Source organism: Miniopterus natalensis, chromosome 2 (assembly GCF_054644295.1).
Source record: "Miniopterus natalensis isolate mMinNat1 chromosome 2, mMinNat1.hap1, whole genome shotgun sequence".
Taxonomy (NCBI): domain Eukaryota; kingdom Metazoa; phylum Chordata; class Mammalia; order Chiroptera; family Miniopteridae; genus Miniopterus; species Miniopterus natalensis.
In genome coordinates this window covers 173218363-173236262 of record NC_142082.1, presented here as the reverse complement: position 1 = coordinate 173236262, position 17900 = coordinate 173218363, and the positions used below count along the sequence as shown (strand labels likewise).

The 17900-nt window shown below is 43.0% G+C and overlaps 1 protein-coding gene across 3 annotated transcripts in view; it reads left to right on the top strand.

Moving 5' to 3' along the window:
• The window catches only part of GNPTAB (N-acetylglucosamine-1-phosphate transferase subunits alpha and beta), a 59447-nt gene that overhangs the window by 24214 nt on the left and 17333 nt on the right, over positions 1 to 17900 (top strand). For 2 of the 3 annotated variants that reach the window (XM_087814856.1, XM_087814857.1), the window contains 10 exons: positions 58 to 177; positions 1264 to 1305; positions 2509 to 2714; positions 5900 to 5964; positions 6237 to 6371; positions 13391 to 13552; positions 13927 to 14106; positions 14322 to 14492; positions 16035 to 16158; positions 17240 to 17443. In XM_087814856.1, the coding sequence (XP_087670982.1) occupies positions 58 to 177; positions 1264 to 1305; positions 2509 to 2714; positions 5900 to 5964; positions 6237 to 6371; positions 13391 to 13552; positions 13927 to 14106; positions 14322 to 14492; positions 16035 to 16158; positions 17240 to 17443 (1409 nt within the window). The other variant, XM_016223207.2, reaches the window with a different exon arrangement.

Sequence of the window (17900 nt, the reverse complement as noted above, 5' to 3'; positions counted from 1 at the left end):
TTCCCAAGTATATTGGGAAAGTGCATGTGAGCTGGAGGACTTGTGGATCTCCCCTAGGCTCTGCCTGCCCATGCCGATCGACGTGGTGTACACCTGGGTGAATGGCACCGACCTCGAACTCCTGAAGGAACTGCAGCAAGTCCGGGAGCAGATGGAAGAGGAGCAGAGAGCAATGAGGTAAAAGCGAGACTCGAAACACAAAGCACAAAAGGTTCTACAGGTGCCGGGAACAGTATAGCTCAGAGGGCGAGGTGACCTTCACAGAGCTACCCAAGCAAAACTGCCTCTCAGATCCATGCCATTGCAACATCTTGACAGCCATGTGTCCCACCCCTGTTTCTTGGTTCCTAAAGAGGACTCGGCCACTTTGGTGAGGTCCTGGCCTCACTTCGTTAGATGGCCATTTTAGACCGTGGTGTTCCAGCGATGGCCTTGGTCTCTGAGGAGCCTGAAGGTGGAGGAGCCTAAAGGTGGAGGAGCCTAAAGGTGGAGGAGCTCTAGCTTCCTGCTCACTCAGCCTGAGTCCCAGGAATCCTCAAGAAGTAAAGTTTTATTACGTAAAATAGCTATACAGTAAGATGGGTTAATCCCTTGAAAAATAAAACAGGCCTACAGATTTGACTTTTTTTTCCATTTAATAAAGGCAGCACAAAGTATATTCCCTAATTGATATTTCAGTTAGGACACTATAGAACTAGAAACTTTGGTAATGTTTTTTTAATATGGAATTTCGATCATTTACTTTATCTGGGAAAGGTGCAGTGGGCTTCTTAGAGCCTTCACTGCAAGGGACCTGGCTGATGTGACTTCCCCTCTGGCTCCTCAGGAGTGTTTACTGAGAACTTCTCCATTCACTTTGTGAATGTTCTGGGTGCACCCCAGTTGCAGGTCATTGGCCAGGTTATACTGCAACAAACAGTCTCTTTCTCCCAGTGTCAGAACAATGTAAGGCCTTCCCAGTGCATGAAAACGGTTTTACTGCCTGGTACCACGTTTTACTAGTAAATCGTAAAAGCTTATATTTTAAGTCAACTGTCGTGGTTACTGTGGAAGGTACATGATAATATTTGTTGATCAGATTTCACTGAAATAAATAATGTATAATGTACCTTAAATGTTACAAGTGCCAGCTCTGTTAATGTTACTAACCTGCTGGTTAGCTCCACTGGGGTAACCAAGAAGATGGATGTTGGAAGTGAAATCTTACGTGTAGAGCTGGCACTAGTCCATGCATGTGTAATGAAATGTATTTGCTTTCATTAGAGAAACCCTTGGGAGGAACACAACGGAACCAACTAAGAAGAGGTAAGCAGTCCGATTCTCCTCTCAGGAATACAAATGGAAGGGCTGAGGTGAGACTTCCAGGTTCTCACATGTTTTTGTTGGGAACACAGTATTTTGTATTAACTCTTCTGCTCCTGTTCAGTACCTCTTCGGCTAGTTTTTGACACCAAATTATATGAATTCATTAGATGGGAAATGTTGCAGTACCAAAAACGTGGTTGATTAAGAACTCTGGTTATTTGGGTTGTAGCAAACTAACCAAAGCTTATCACTTCTTGGAAGGGTTAGAAAGGTTTTTCTTCTCTGTCATTCCCATTAATCCTTGGTGTACTGTTCTCTTGGTCCACTTAAACTCTAACTTATACACCGTGTTTTCATTTATGTCCATTTTAAAATTATATACTTAATATATATTTCCTTACCTTTAAAAGCTGTCAACGTTGTATGTGTTATATTTGAGGACTGGGCAGGGAATGACAAAAACAGACTTACTACCTGTCTTGATTTGAATCATGCCTGACTTAGATCCTTAAAACAAGACTGTCTTGCTGAGAAGTGGAAATCTCTGTTAACGATCACTTACCCACTTAACCACTAGACTTAAAATAAAGGAGTTACTCAGAAAAATGATCCTGAGCAATTTTGAGATCCAGAAGTACCTCCTGAATTGTCTGTTTATGTTAATTATTTATATTTATTTGTATATTCTGCTGTTAATACCATTATTTTTAAATGCCTTTTAAATTATTTAAAGTAGTGATGCAACATTCCAGAAGGGTTGAGAGGAAAATGAAAAGAACAAACTCACAGATTTCTACGGAATGTGCCCTTGGCCAGAATCGAACCCAGGACCCTTCAGTCTGCAGGCCGATGCTCTAACCACTGAGCAAAGCCGATTAGGGCATGAATAATCTTTAAAATGACAGTAAAGAAATGCCTTTTTTTAGTGCCATTTTGAGTTAGTAAATTTTGGTGGCAATTATATTTTGTTAATAGAAATTTGAAAGCTCTATCTTTAGATTTACACTTGTTTAATGATTTTATATATCATACTTGCTAACAAATAAGTTTTATATCCTTGAGATAAAATTCCTTATTTATTAAAATATGACTTTTAATAGGTTATTAGACAAATGTCTGGAAAATTTAGTAGTACCGACAGCGTTTTAGCATTGATTGATTTTTCAGGAATGTTGCTCTGAGCATGTTGGTGTCTTTTTCCAGTGAGAAGCAGCTAGAATGTTTGCTGACACACTGCATTAAGGTGCCAATGCTTGTCCTGGACCCTGCCCTGCCGACCAACGTCACACTGAAGGACCTACCATCTCTCTACCCTTCTTTTCATTCTGCCAGCGACATATTCAATGTTGCAAAACCAAAAAACCCTTCGACTAATGTTTCAGTTGTCGTTTTCGATAGTACTAAGAATGGTAAGGTCTTCTTGTGGGTACTTTAAAGTCATGTTATCATTAGGTGTTTGAATTTAAAAATTCTCAATGGGACAGAAATGATGCAGTTTTAAAGAAATCCAGTTTTAAAGAAACGGAAAGAGAAGCAAAAGAGCTGCCATTGTGTATCAGCCCTAACCTCAAGAGGGATTGCCTGTGTTTTACTCTGTGTGATCACTTGCTTTCTGTGCTTAAGGTCAGGACCTTTAACCTGATGCTCTCACATTTACCTCACTCCCTTGTCTCTCAGTTACCCTGAAGCCTTTTTTTTTTAACCACTTAACTACTCAGCAAGGTTGTTTTCTGCAGTTGGTGGTGGTTCTGGGTTACAGGGAAACAGCAGAGAACAAAAAAGACACATTCCTGCCTTCATGGAGTTTACACTTAGTGGGCCACAAACACACTCTTTACCACCCTCAGTTATCCCGGTCAGGGATCACCAGATCCTTTCTTAAAGGACCAGATAGTAAGTATTTTAGGTTTTGTGGGCCAGAGCCAACATGACTCATGGTTGTGTAGGTATTTATATAAGAGTTCATCATTTAACCTTTTTAAAATGTAGAAACTGTTCTTAGCTTGGGGCCATCCAAACAGGGCAGAGGCTAGAATTTGACTATGGACTGGCAACCCCTGATTGAGATTAAACAATTTGTAGCCATATTTGATGTTGCATTTATCTCACTTAACTTTTCTCTAGTTAGTCACCAAGATCTATGGACTTTTCTTTTTCTTCTCAAGTGTCTCATTTTTGCTCCTCACTGTGTCCTAGACTCTGTCTTTTGGGCAGTCTTCAGTGGTCACACAATCCAGCCCTGTGGCCTGGCCCTGGGTCTCCTCAGCAGAGGGTCATGCTTATCCCCTTTCATGTGTAGGAGGTGAATTTCCTCTGTGACAGTTCATGATACCTCTGGACTACATTGCCTTTTACTAGGAATTACAAAGAGCTTCATGGCTTTCTCACACTGGTTAACTTGTAACCCTCGGATCCTGTAGAACTATTGTGATCCTTTTTCCGCATGACATTTCTTTGCATTCTTGTTTCTTTAGCTGTGTCGTAGGGGCTGGCCTGTGCCCTAGTTGCTGGCCTGTGCCCTAGTTTGCCCTTCTCAGAATGAGCTTTAGTATCTGTTACTTCCAGAGTGTGTCAGCTGGAATTGAACATTCTATTTCAGTGTGGCTCAGTCTGCAAACTGTTCATTTAACGGATGTTTATTGAGTGCATACTGTGTGCCAGGTAGTGGTTGTTCTCAGTGCTGAAGATGTAGCAGTGAGCAGGTGGGCAAAAATATCTGCCCTCACCGAGTCTACATTTTGGTAGAAAGAGATAGACAATAAACACAACCTATAAATAAATTATATTGTTTGCAGAGGATACATGTTGTGAAAAGTTGAGCAGGGGAAATTAGGTGATAGGGCAGACTCACCAAGAAGGTGATTTTTGAGTGAAAATTTGAAGATGCGCAGGGAGTGAATCAGGTAAGTGGAGTTGCCAGTGCAAAGGCTCTGAGGCAGAGGTGTGTGCCCTGTTTGAAGAAGAGCAGGGAGGCCACTGTGGCTGGAACTTTTATTCTAAGTGCTCTTCTATTCAACAGCACAAAATAGGAATGGAAATTCTGTATGGCCATAGCACATTGATGACTCATACTGAAGTCACTGTCAGCTAAAACTCCCAAGTCTTTTTTTTTTTTTAAATATATCTTTAGTGATTTCAGAGAAAGGGAGGGAGAGGGAGAGAGAGAGAGAGATAGAAACATCAATGATGAGAGTTGTCATAGATTGGCTGCCTCCTGCACACCCCCTACTGGGAATCGACCCCGAAGCCCAGGCATGTGCCCTGACCGGGAATCGAACCTTGATCTCCTGGATCCTAGGTCGATGCTCAATTGCTGAGCCATGCCTGACCAGGCCCAAGTCTTTTTAAAAAAGCTTTTATGTGCTAATGTTCCAATACCTCTTTTAATTTATGATTGTGTGGATGTTTTTTTGGTGCCAGGTTAAAGATCTTACCTTTGTTTGCAGGAGATTTTATTTTGCTTGATTGGACTCATTGTTCCAAATAGTAAGAACTGGGGGAACCCTTAGCCTGTTACCTAGGATGATAGCTTTTCTGTCGGCTTTATGGAAATTCACATATTTCACAAGCACATCTTCTGTACTTCCAAACCTTAATGGATTGTTGAGCAAAATAGAACCTATGGCAAAACCTCTAAGACCTGTCTCCAGGTTGATTGTGGTTTGATAATTTCACACTCTGCAGTCAGAATTGGTTACAACCCACCCAATGTGAGATCTAGCCAGTATATTTCCGTAACATCCATAAAAATGGCATGAGATGTTGGTAGCAAACTTGCTGAGGTTACGTGGAAATACGTATACAGTGTCTATATGTAGAACCCACCATATCAGTGGTGAGAGACAGACAGAGAGAGGTATGCCCTTGATAAACTTACTCATAATGAATCCATACCCACAGTTTTTCCTTTAAAGATAAACAGTATATTGCAGAGGCTTTTTTTTTTCTTCTTCAGTGCTCACCAGCTGTATTTGTGTGGCACATTTGAGACTTATCCAGGATTGACATCCATCTTGCCAGGTGGTAATTTGCTGAACCGGCTTTCTGTGCCCATTTTGAAGATCAGAATTACACCCTCTGACCTCTCTCCTGTTTTCCATGATCCCGAGTGTTGGCAGCACATTTGCTGATCTCATTTGTCCCCATCACGTTACAGATCTCTCCCACTAGGGCTGTGTCATTCCCCCCTCCCTTAATCTGCTCTGTTCAGCACTCCCTGAATCCGTTGTGACTCTTGAGAAACTCGAAATTCTACAGTATGTCCCTACTGTTCATCTAAATACCGCTGGCCTGGCTTTCAGGAGCCCCCTTTTGTTTGCTCCTACAGTTGGGATCTCTGTCAGATTATCATGTCCACATCTCTGCTGCCCGTATGAATCTCTCCTTAAGTATTGCAAAATTTAGTAATAATTACGCACTGCATTACATTGTTCCCCTTTTGTGGGATGGGTCTTGTCCCCCCTAACTACCTTTTTTTGAGACCATGTATCATGCTATTTTAACAGCTCTCCAAATGTTTCGTACAGTGTCCTGCCAGACATTATAGTTAAGTATTCATTAAACATAGGCTTGTTTATTGTATTCTTTATTGTAGTTGAAGATGCCCATGCTGAAATGTTTAAGGGAAACAGCAAACAGACAGTTTGGAGGGGCTATTTGGTATGTTATTTTAAATTAATTTTGTTCTTACAGTAGACTAGAATACAAGTATGAATAATAAAGCTGTTTTACTTTGAGAGGCTTTTTAATGTTTACCTTTTCTCTTAGGCTAGCTAGCTAGCTAGTATTAATGAATGGTGATTTAAGTGATCTTAATTCTTACTTTGAAGCTTTTATGATACAATAGATCTTTGCTGGTTTTCTCAGCTGTAAGATTTCACCAGCCTTGTGATACGGAAAGTGAGTTGTGTTTTTCCCCCCGCTTATTTTAGACAACAGATAAAGAAGTCCCTGGCCTAGTGCTACTACAAGATTTGGCCTTCCTGAGTGGGTTTCCACCAACATTCAAGGAAACAAATCAACTAAAAGCAAAATTGCCAGAAAATCTCTCTTCTAAAATCAAACTGGTAAGAGCCTAGACAATAGAGCACCCAGTAAAAAGCATCTCATTTAACTCAGGACTCTCCTCTTTTGGTCCATTTCGTTCCTAGGGTAGCTGACAGTCATAAGAACCAAAGAGGGTCTTTCTTCTGCCACAGTATGTTATCATGAAGACAGCCCTTTGTTTATAGGAGACCCTCAGTCCTTACTCTTAATTTGGGGAAAATCGTAAGTCTTATTTGGTTTGCTGATCTCTCAGGTAGAAGCAGGATCATTTGTTTAACAAATGAGCTTCTACTAGGTGCCAGGTGCTGTATTCACTCAACGGGAGCGTGCTTCAGATATTTGGAACATTTCATAATGTGACACCTCCCTTCATTAAGTAGTTAAATGAGCCATTAATGTATTCGAGATTTATACTTATTAACTCCTCACACTTGACCAGTGATGCCATTTGTTAGAATCGACTCGGGAGGCCGTCCTGTGACATGCCTTTTCATTAACATTTATGTTTTTAGAGCCGTTTGTTCGTTGATTTAGGGCATAGTCAACGTGGGTGTACTTTCCACTTGACCTTATGTCAAGATGCCTGCTGTCTGTCAGAAATATTCCAGGGTGTAAAACGTGGGTGTCTCTTCTCTTAGAACAGAGGGCATGAAGTTCTTGGCTCAGAATTTGTTTTCTTGATATTACCAAGAAATGTTCTTTAAGCTCTGCCGCTTTGTTTAGCGTATTGATTCTTATTTCTTGTTCCTGTTAATGTCATTGAACAATTTGGAGGTGAAGGATGGAGCTGGAGGTGGTGGGGGAGAGCAGTGATTAGGTTCTTATGTAGTACCTGTCTTGACCAATTTTTTTTTAATATGCTTTTATTGATTTTTAGAGAGAGAAGGGAGAGGGATAGAGCTAGAAACATCGATGAGAGAGAAACATCATCGTGTGGCTGCCTCTACGCTCCCTGCTGGGGACTGAGCCCGCAACCCAGAAATGTCCCGTCACCAGGAACTGAACTGTGTTGAACCGTGACTGCGTGGTTCCTGGGCCGACGCTTAACCACTGAGCCACACCCGGCCGGGCTTGACCATATTTTTTATATTCTTACCCCCAGCTTGTTTCTTTTCCCCAATAAGTGTTGTTTAACTGTTTTAAGATACATCGTACTATCTTCATAAATGATTTTGATATGAATAATATTTATGTGGGGGTTTCTTTCATATTTTCCTCCATAACTTTTTTTATGGTACCTGGACATATGGTAGTGCCTAGCTAGATTAGGGTTGAATTATTTTTTAATCTGCACTTATTTTAAAATAGATATTATGTTCCTCCTTCCCCTGAGTTGTTTTTGGTACTTATTTGGGTAGATAAAAACCATAGATTAGCCCGGCTGGGCGTGGCTCAGTGGTTGAGCATCAACTTAGGATCCAAGAGATTGTGGTTCGATTCCCGGTCGGATTCCCAGTCAGGGCACATGCCTGGCTTTGGGCTCAATTCTCCAGCGGGAGGCGTGTAGGAGGCAGCTGATCAATGACGACTTTCTCATCATTGATGTTTCAACTCTCTCTGAAGTCAGTAAAGATATATTTAAAACAAGAACAACAAAAACACACACCATAGATTAACATTGATTTCGGCCATGTTTATTTGGCTTCTTGGCTTCCTAGCTATTGGTTCTAGAATTACAGACACGGGCATATCTGTACTTTTGATTATCAGCTCAAATTCCTTATGCAGAAGGAATGGCATTCTTGATTCTATTTATATCATTTCAACTATAATAAATTCCTAAAGGAAACAGTGACACTTCTCTGTTTTCCGCTCAGGGTTGACTAGCCCACGCCTCTTTGCCTGCTGCCTCACCAGTGGGTCTGCCGGCGGATGGGTGTGCGTGGCTGAAGGATGTCAGTCCAAGCAGCGGCCGACCCCTCAGCAGGCTCCTTTTGGGTGGTGTGGAGTAGCGGATGCAGGTGGAGGTAGGGCCGGGCGGCAGCTTGATCGGACAGGAAGCACCAGGAGCCCCCGTGCATGATACCACCCTCCGCTGTTCATTCGCCCATTTGGAGATTTATTGGGATTCCCAGACTTGTCTGTGTGGAGCCAGCACCCCTCTGGAGGGTCAAGTTAATTATCCATAGCATTCTGTGCAGGTCGTGTTCATGACAACACCTGTGATCAACTTCAGGGATTCGGACTTTTGGGGGCCTAGAGAGAAAATGAGAAAGAGTAAGAACAGAAGGTCTGTGTCAGCACTGTAGCCCAGTGTTTCAAGTGACTCTCTTTCTTTGGGTTCTGCTTCCTGGTTTTATTATGAGTACCCTCAGAATGAAGTTTTCTATCATTGGGTTCCTAGTCCATTTAGGGAGTGTTTATCAAATGCCTGCTGGGTGCCCGGGACTGTGCTAAGGATAACTGAGTGAATAAAGGCACTTAAATAACTTTTAGGTTTGATCACTTCCAAATGTGTTTATAGAAAGTGCTGAGAACACCTGGGCTTTAGGTGCACTGTGGGCAAGGGAGGCTTTGCAGAATAGGAAGCATTTTACCTGGGCCCTGAATGGAGCAGCCATTCTCTCAGCAGAAAAGGGAATAGGAAAGACCATTCCAATACCAGGGAACAGCCTGAGCAAAAGGCTGGAGGCTTGCAAATCCATGGTGTTTGCAGAGAATTGGGACAGTTGTTCCTGGGGCCAGAGCCCAGGCTGGGCTTTTGCTGGTGTTCGGACTGGGAAGATAGATGGAGGTCATACTGAGACAGATCTCCTGGTAGGGGGCCTGGACTTAACTTTGGAGGCAGGGAGCATCTTTAGGAGGAGGACCCCTTTCTAAGAAACACAGCAGGGGAAGGGGTAACAGATAGAGATTAGACTTGACTAGTTTGGAGGCAGGAAAACCAGTTCAGCCACTGCTGCCCAAACCCAGCAAGACATTTGGGTTCAGCAAGTGCCTTGTCGGTGGTGCAGTTCTGAGAATGGTTCCAGAAACATCTGAGAGAGCCCCAAAAATGACCTGGTGACTTATTAGCTGGGGGAGAGGGAAGGAAAAACAAAAGGGGAAGTAGATGTTTTTAGAGCAAACAGGAGTGATGGCATTAACCACATTGGGAGCTTTAGTGGGAGAAGCCAGCTTTTTAAGGAAGGAAACAGCTCAGCCTGGGGTGCATTTCCTTGGAGGTGCTCTGTGGCATGTGTGAGAAAAGGGCCGTTAGACATCGGACTTAGGGCCTGAGCAGCGGAACCATTTTGCCCCCCCAGCTCCTCCAGGAGGCCTTTGCCATCTAGAGCTCTGTTCTGTTCTGCCCCAGAGACCCCTTCCTGGGCTGTGAGCGCCTCAGGACAGGTGCTGCCTATTCACCTTTGCACCCCTAGTGGTTATTTTGGGGCCTGGCACGTAGGGGGCCACTCAGGAAATGCTTGTTGAAGAGGTGCAGGAAGAAAGGCTGTGACTGAACCACCCAGCACATACGGTATCTTGGACGATAAAGGGAAATGGTCAGCAGTATCATTGTTCACAGGAATCACTAGGTTTATCGCACCGTGGTCGTGTTCATGCAGCATCACTTGGGCTTTATTATTCTGTTTAGAGCAAAACCAGAATCTTCACCCCCACACCCCCAGGAGGGGAGGTGGGGCTTGAAGAAAGTGGTTTCTTTTGCCAGATAACAGATTTGAATTCATAAAAACTTTGCTGTGGACTATAGTCTTATAAATCAAACAATCTTCGAGATTCCTTTAGGTGAGTGAGTTCTTTTATGATCTGATTACCCCTAATTTATCTGTAGAGTTTTTTGCATGTGGTGGACACGGAATTCACCTTTTGAGAAAGATTGTTTATTTGTCTTTATTTTCAGCTCTAAATCATTCTGTGTTTTTAGACATGTCATTTATTGTGGGTGTTTTTTTTTGTTTTTGTTCACTTCTTTAACATGTTAGAGCAGTTGGAAAATCTTCCCAAAGCTCTTGAGTGCATTCTCGCATTTGGTTTAATTCCCTGATAGTGGTTGCTGAGTTGGTGTGCAAAAGAAGTGGAGGACATGGGTCTGTCTTCAAGCTAGTTATAATCTCTTTTTGAGGCAGTATGTTTGCAAATTAAGTGTTCAAGTAGCAAAACAAGACAGGACAGGGTTAGGTATAGAGAAGAATAGTAGAGACTTGGAATGTAGAGACAGGAGAGGTCTGTGTGGATCAGAGACATGGGGTACATTTTCAGAGAGAAAGAGGCTTCACGGGATCCTTGAGGGTTGACTGAGTCATTTGTTTCAGCAGGAAGGACAGTGTGGGCAGTGTGGGAACAGCATACTGTCCTGTCTGGACTTTGCACTTGCAGACCTCTGTTCAGGGCATGTCCAAGGTCAAAATAAATTGTGTTTTGTTTTGTTTTGTTTTTTTAAAATATATCTTTATTGATTTCAGAGAGAGGAAGGGAGAGGGAGAGAGAGAGAGATAGAAGCATCAACGATGAGAGAGGAGTCATTGATCAGCTGCCTCCTTCATGCCCCCGACTGGGAATCGAGCCCACAACCTGGGCATGTGCCCTGACCTGGAATCGAACCACGATCTCCTGGATCCTAGGTCGATGCTCAACTGCTGAGCTATGCCTGGCTGGACTCAAAATAAATTGTAGCAATATCATATCAATGCCCCTTCTTTTAGTGATTTCCCTGCAACTCTCTTATCTACCTGCTCTCTTAGAGCATGGCACCCTTTCTTTTGGTTTTATTTCTAAAATACATACGTAAGTAGATTAAACAAGCAACTTTAGAATTGACTTAAGTTTTAGAAAACCGCCAAGACATATTAAGACCCAGTAGGTTTGAGTTGTCAAATCTCTAGGAGGAGCTAACTTGTTTTTCAGGTGTATTAGCTGGCTTGTTTGTCCCCTAACCATGTCCTATCATATTAGTGTATGAATCACATCATTCTTGATAATGCCACAATAACAAACATCCAGAAGTGTCAGTGGCTTAAAGCTAGCAGAGCTTTATTTCTCAGTCATGCTAACACGTCCTTTGTGGGTTGGCAGGTAGGTGTCTAGTTGTTCTTTCTTTGAGAAACAGATGAATTAAAGAATTTCAGTAAACTTATAATTTCAAGGAAGAAGCTATAAATGGAGGCAGTTGCCTGCAGTTGCACAAGCTGAGAACTCCAGCCTTTGGCACTCATTACAACCACCTTTCCTTACCACCTGCTGTCTCTTTTCCAGAAAAGTCATTAAGGTGTCCAAGATTGGAGAGCCACCTGGTGGCTAACACACGATACTTTCTTCCCACTCTTTCTCACTATTCAAAACTTGGTTGGTTACAGTGGCAGGAAATCTTTTTAATGCACAAATAAATATTCCCTTATGCTCTTCACTTTTCATCTCTCTTCCAATTATTGTGTAGTTACCTTAGGAAAATGTCAGTGAAATTTCAAAGTAATTTTCCAGGACGAAAGCAGTTTGGAAGAAGAGATTAAGATAAGGATATGTTTCCAATAAATTTTAAATTAGCATACAAAAGTGCTATATCTATTTATTGTAGGGTAGTGATTTTTACACTCTAGGGAGCCCCAGAGGTGCTGTGGGAGCCATGGTGGGAGGTAGAGAAGGAGCAGCAGATGCCTCGGGTGGGTAGTGAGACCCAGATAGAAGAATGTTCTCTCTGCCTGGCCTGCATCCCATCTGCCCCCCACACTGAGGCAGGATGGTGGCAGCAGTGAGAGCTGACCTTCAGTGAGTACTTAGTGTATGCTAGGCACTGCCAAGGTGAAGAAAGTAATTAGTTAGGAAGACAATACACATGCAAGCACGTACACACACACACTCACACACACACACACACACACAGTTTCCAGTAAGAGTTAATGGCCTACGTAATAAAAAGAGGAAAAGATACAAATAAAATTCTATCTCTAACCTCTAGTTTTTGGGCCTACATAAACTCAGGAACCTTTGAAAGGTGAGCTAAGTATAGTCATGTCACAAATACAAGAGCTTAGTCTGAACCCATCATAATTTGTGTTTGCTTCTGTTTTCTAAATTAGAAAAGAAGTCCTTGGGCTCTATTAGAAGACAGTTCAGCAGAAGGATTTTGCTGTCCTCAATTAGTGGTTTTCAGTCCTCTCCCCACCTTCTTAAGTTGTGAAAGACCCTTTTCATAGGAAATTGTGTGATAAAGGCTTAGAACATAAACAGATCAAGGGTAGTGTGGAGGTGGAGGTGGGGAAGCCTGCTTAGAAAACGTGTTGCTCTTATGACGTTCCCTCTTAGATTTGATGATTATTTCAAACGCTTTGCCTCCAAACGTGCTTTTGAAAGTATGTCAGCTCTGCCAAAGACACTCGTCTTAGGTGTGGGGCACAAAAGCCACGTGGATGCCCTGCTAGCAGATGTGCTACCCACCAATTCCAGTGAGGTTACATTGCAGGGCTTTTCCCCAGAGTAAGCAGATTGGTCATATTCTAGAACAAGGGTCACAAACTGGTGACCGAATGTGTTGTGTTGGAATGTATGACAATCAGAAGCATTTGAGCCAGCATTGAAAACTGGGAGATTTCTATTGAGTGTCAACTGTAATTTGAAAATTTTAAATAATTTTAAAAGAGGAAATTGGGAGATTTCATGGCCTCTTGGGAGATCTGGAAGTGCTGGGTGGCATTAGGTAGTGACTGCAGCTTTCAAACGGGGCCTGAGATGGCCCCGTCACCACGGCCCCTGCCACTCCGTCTTGTTCTTAATTTCTGGTCCGTCCCATTCATTTGGGAAAAGTGTCTGGCCTGTTTAGGTTTTCTTTTTTGGTCATATTGGCTTGCTATTTCATATATATATATGAAATATATAGGAAATACATGTGAAATATATATATTATATATGTGTAATATATACACACATATGAAACTTTTAATCTTTTAATATATATAATATGTATTTATATGTATACTATATATAGTAGATAGTCTATGTTTTATATATATACTTAGAGTTTAAAGATCAAACAGGGAATTTCAGGGCGTTCCTCATTTAGGGCTCCACTTTTCCACTGTTAAGTAACCCTGTTGTTATCTTACAGTTGCACCTGTACTCAGAGGCCAGTGTAGCTCTCCTAAAACTGAACAACCCCAGAGATTTCCAAGAATTGAATAAACAGACTAAGAAGAACATGACCATTGAGGGGAAAGAACTGACCATAAGTCCTGCGTATTTACTGTGGGATCTGAGTGCCATCAGCCAGGTAAGGGATGCAGAGATTCTTCCAAAACCCGAATCCCTTTAGGCGGTTAGAGAACTTTAACTCGCCGTGTTAGAAGAAGGAAGAGGACTTGAGTTGATCTGAACTTATCTAGTCCGCAGTCACTGCCATTGGTTAATAGTAACTGAAGTGACCTAGAATCGGGTGCAAGAAACTTTTCTGAAAAGTGCGTTAAAGAAATGCTGTGTATCTGTGGTGGTGTAACTCCGCTGAGTCTTTCTGCAGTTTTCATAATGTTTGAAGTAAGACTGGGTCTCACTGGTCTGCAGAGCACCCTGAGCAGAGGGCAGGCAGAGAGGAGGGGAGGGGACCTCAGGGCAGGTCCCGCCCCGCCTTCACGCACCGACGTCCCCCAGGCTAAGCAGGATGAAGACGTCTCCGCCAGCCGCTTTGAGGACAACGAGGAGCTGAGGTACTCGCTGCGATCTATTGAGAGGCACGCGCCGTGGGTTCGGAACATTTTCATCGTCACCAATGGGCAGATTCCGTCTTGGCTGAACCTTGATAATCCTCGGGTGACCATAGTAACTCATCAGGTACCCGGCTTCCCCTGTATCACCAGGCTGGGGTTTTCTTCCCCTCTCTTTCCCTTTTCCCTGACTTCATACCCTTCACCCTCCTCACATCCATTTCTACCTTCCTTTAATTCTTCCAGTTGCCTGCCTTCCTTCCAAAACCAAAACGGAAACAAAAAACACTCATCCACCTTCTTTCTCTCTTGTTTTTTGTTTGTTTGTTTTTCTTTTAAAAGGATGTTTTTCGAAATTTGAGCCACTTGCCTACCTTTAGTTCACCAGCGATTGAAAGTCACATCCATCGCATCGAGGGGCTGTCCCAGAAGTTTATTTACCTGAATGATGATGTCATGTTTGGGAAGGATGTCTGGCCAGATGACTTTTATAGTCACTCCAAAGGTCAGAAGGTGAGTCCCTAAGAGGAAGGGATACCTTGGGAGTCACTTGGAAGTCATCAGTGGGAAGTCAGGAATCATTGTATATACTGCTCTGCTCAGATTTGATCAAATAAGCATTTTGAGTGCTGAGCTCAGAGGAGTTAACTGTTTGGGAGAAAGAAAACTACCCAGTCATTTTTCGCTTGCCTACATTCTTGGACACCCAGGACCCACTCTTTTTTCCTGACCCTCTAAATGTTCTACTACAACCACAGCCAGAAAAGCAAAATCACTATGAAACAAAAGCAGTTACAGTGTCAGCAAAGCGACCAACATAGAAAGGCACTTCAGTTTTCTGCTTAGAGGTGGATAAAGTTTCATCGAAGATGGTCTCACTCTGGCTTTGAGAGGCAGGATGGAGAAGTGGTTATGAGCACAGACCCAGGAGCCAACCTGTTATTTAGGACGGTCCTGGACACTGACCTGACCTTTGTGTTTCCAGTCTGACACCTAGTGGGGAAAATAGGAATACCCAGTAGTGTTGTTAGAAGGATTCCTTGATAAACTGGAGACTTACCAACACAGGTTGTGATAAAACTCCGCAACTGTAAGTGCTAAATGCACCCGGCTCCTTTTTCTGTTGCGGTTTATGCCACCCCAGTGTGCTCACTGTCCTGTGCCCACCCCTGTGTGCTTACTGTCCTGTGCCCCTGTTCAGTGGTCTCCCCTGTGTTAGCTTGTAGAGCTGCAAAGTTGAGCTGTGGCTTGACAGGGAAGACACACAAAATCAGTGACTATACAGTGATTTCCATGCTGGCAGGTGTGCCCTGGTGCTGAGCAGTGGGCGCACAGGAGGGTGAAATGGACAGGAACAGGGAACAACCCCCATTTGAATTGAGATGAACATTGAAGAACAGCTAGAAGTTCATTAGAGTCCACACAGATGGGATGTGCAGTGGCAGGCAGACTTTAAAAGCGGAGCCTATCTTTTTAATGATTTTAGCTGAAGAAATCACCACGTACTGTGTCACTCATTGTGAAATCGGGTGAGCTTGGAGCTCAGATTGCTGAGCTGGTTAGTTTGTCACAGAAATTAGGTTGGCAGAGAAGGACATTTAGAGTTCATCTGCTCTTTTTCTCAGCCATGATACAAGGTTAGGCACAGATACACTCAGGAGTTAGTAATAGTCACAGAAGAGCAGTGACTCTTGTGGAATACCTTCCACCTACTTTGACATGCATTTGTACTCGCAGTTAAGTCTGACATGTTGCTGTTTTATTTCAAAATGTATTATAAGATCACAGTGTGAGAAACTAGGCCACAACGAGTCCTTGTCTCTTTCCTCAAGTAATGGGCAGAGTAAATGTGCTCAGTAAGAATCGTCAGAAGAGCAGAACTTGGGAAGTGACTTCAGGTGCAGAAAAACTTAAAGCAAAATATGCCCCATGAATGCAGTCAGCCTGTGGAAAATATTCACCTTTCCTAGAGGCTTAATTTTTATTTTTTAAGAATTCTAATTTGAGAGGAAACAGAAACTATTTGGTGTTCTCTGTTTTGTTTTGTTTTTGTAGGTTTATTTGACATGGCCTGTGCCGAACTGTGCCGAGGGCTGCCCGGGTTCCTGGATTAAGGATGGCTATTGTGACAAGGCTTGCAATAACTCAGCCTGCGATTGGGATGGTGGCGATTGCTCGGGTAGGGATGTGCTCAAGTGTGATTTTCTGCTGTATATGGAAGATTTTCATTCCTAATCATTACTGAACACACAGTGAATTAAACATTTTCATGTATTAAAATAATCAGTAATCCATAGACTCTCTGGAGGTGATGACGAATGTCCTCCTGTGACCCACTGGATTCATATATTATCCAGTGTTGAGGGCATTTTCCCACATTCGCCGTGCACTTGAAAATGCCTTTTCTTATTATGGAAAATGTGAAAAACAGGACTACCCTTCATTATGTAAGCTCAAGAGCAAGAACAACTCTGACTGGCTCTCATAGGAGCTCCCAGCTGGTGGGTTCCAGCAGCAGATGTCTGTAGGTTGTCAAGTGACAAATATGCAAAAGAAATACGTGTCTTTTCTCCTCAGCATCTCTTCTTCCTTTCCTACATGCTTATATTTGGCCTAGTCGGTAACATTTTTTTTACTTTTATTTATTGCCTTTCAGTTTATAAAGAATTTAAATGTGGGAAACATTCATTACCCACCTTAATTCCCTAGCTGCCTGAGAGGGAGAGCGTGTTTGCACAGATAGCATCCCGAGGTCCATGTGAGGAAGCAGACTTGGAAAAGTGTCCAGTATTGGAGGAAACAAGACTTCAAGCTGTGTTTCACTCAGATCTTTCAGAGGCACTTTTGAAAAATCCAGTGAGAACGCAGATGTGCAGAGTGGGTCTGTGGAGTCCAGTAGCTCAGCCCCTGATAGGACATTCACACTTGACAGTGAGGGTAGCACCTCCTTTAGGACATATTTGGGTAGTTCTGACCATCACTGTTTGGAATAATCTCTCCCTGTCCCATGCCCCTCCATCCACGCCTACACATGCCCCCTTGAGACGGTGCCAGGTCCGTGCTTCCAGGGGCCACAGTTAGTAAGTGCCCAGCCCACTGTTGGGTGATGCCCCCTCTTCTGTTTATTTTCTTCTTAGCTGCATGAACTATTCTGCTAGGGAACAGGGTGAACTGAGACTCATGTGTCAGTCTTGAAAACCCTGTGAAGAAATAAGGAGCTGTCTTTTTTTCAAGGTTCTGTTTTCCTCCTCTCTCTACAGGAAACAGTGCAGGGAGTCGCTACGGCGCAGCAGGCGGGGGCACCGGGGGTTTGGGAGCTGTGCAGCCCTGGCAGTTTGGAGGAGGAATCAACAGTGTCTCTTACTGTAATCAGGGGTGTGCCAACTCCTGGCTCGCCGACAAGTTCTGTGACCAGGCCTGTAATGTCTTGTCCTGCGGGTTTGATGCTGGCGACTGTGGGCAAGGTACATTTATTGTCATTACCATCTATTGAGAATAAGGGGGTAAAAGTCCTTGGCGGGTAGAGAGCATTTGGGCTCATTGTTGTGATTTAAAGTAATTATTCTCTGCGTATCCCTTTCCCAGCCCTGTGTCCATCCTAGTAAGTTAAAAATAAGAGGACACAGATCTTTAGAGAACAGTGAATACTAAAGCTGCGTCTCTTCTTTTGTCATTCCAGTCTCATTTCTTTCTTTTTTTTTACTAAGCTGATTTAGCTTAGTTGACTTTATGTGGTGATGGCTTAATTTGGAAATAAGAGCAATAATTTATTATATAAGGACAGTTCTGATACTGGATCTTGTAGGTAGCTCATTAACAGAGGTGGTTTTGGCAGACAGTTGTATTTGTTCACATGGACAGAAAGGTGGAAGTCGATCATTGGAATTTGCCATCAGAATGGTGCCCCCTCTCGGTAGTGAG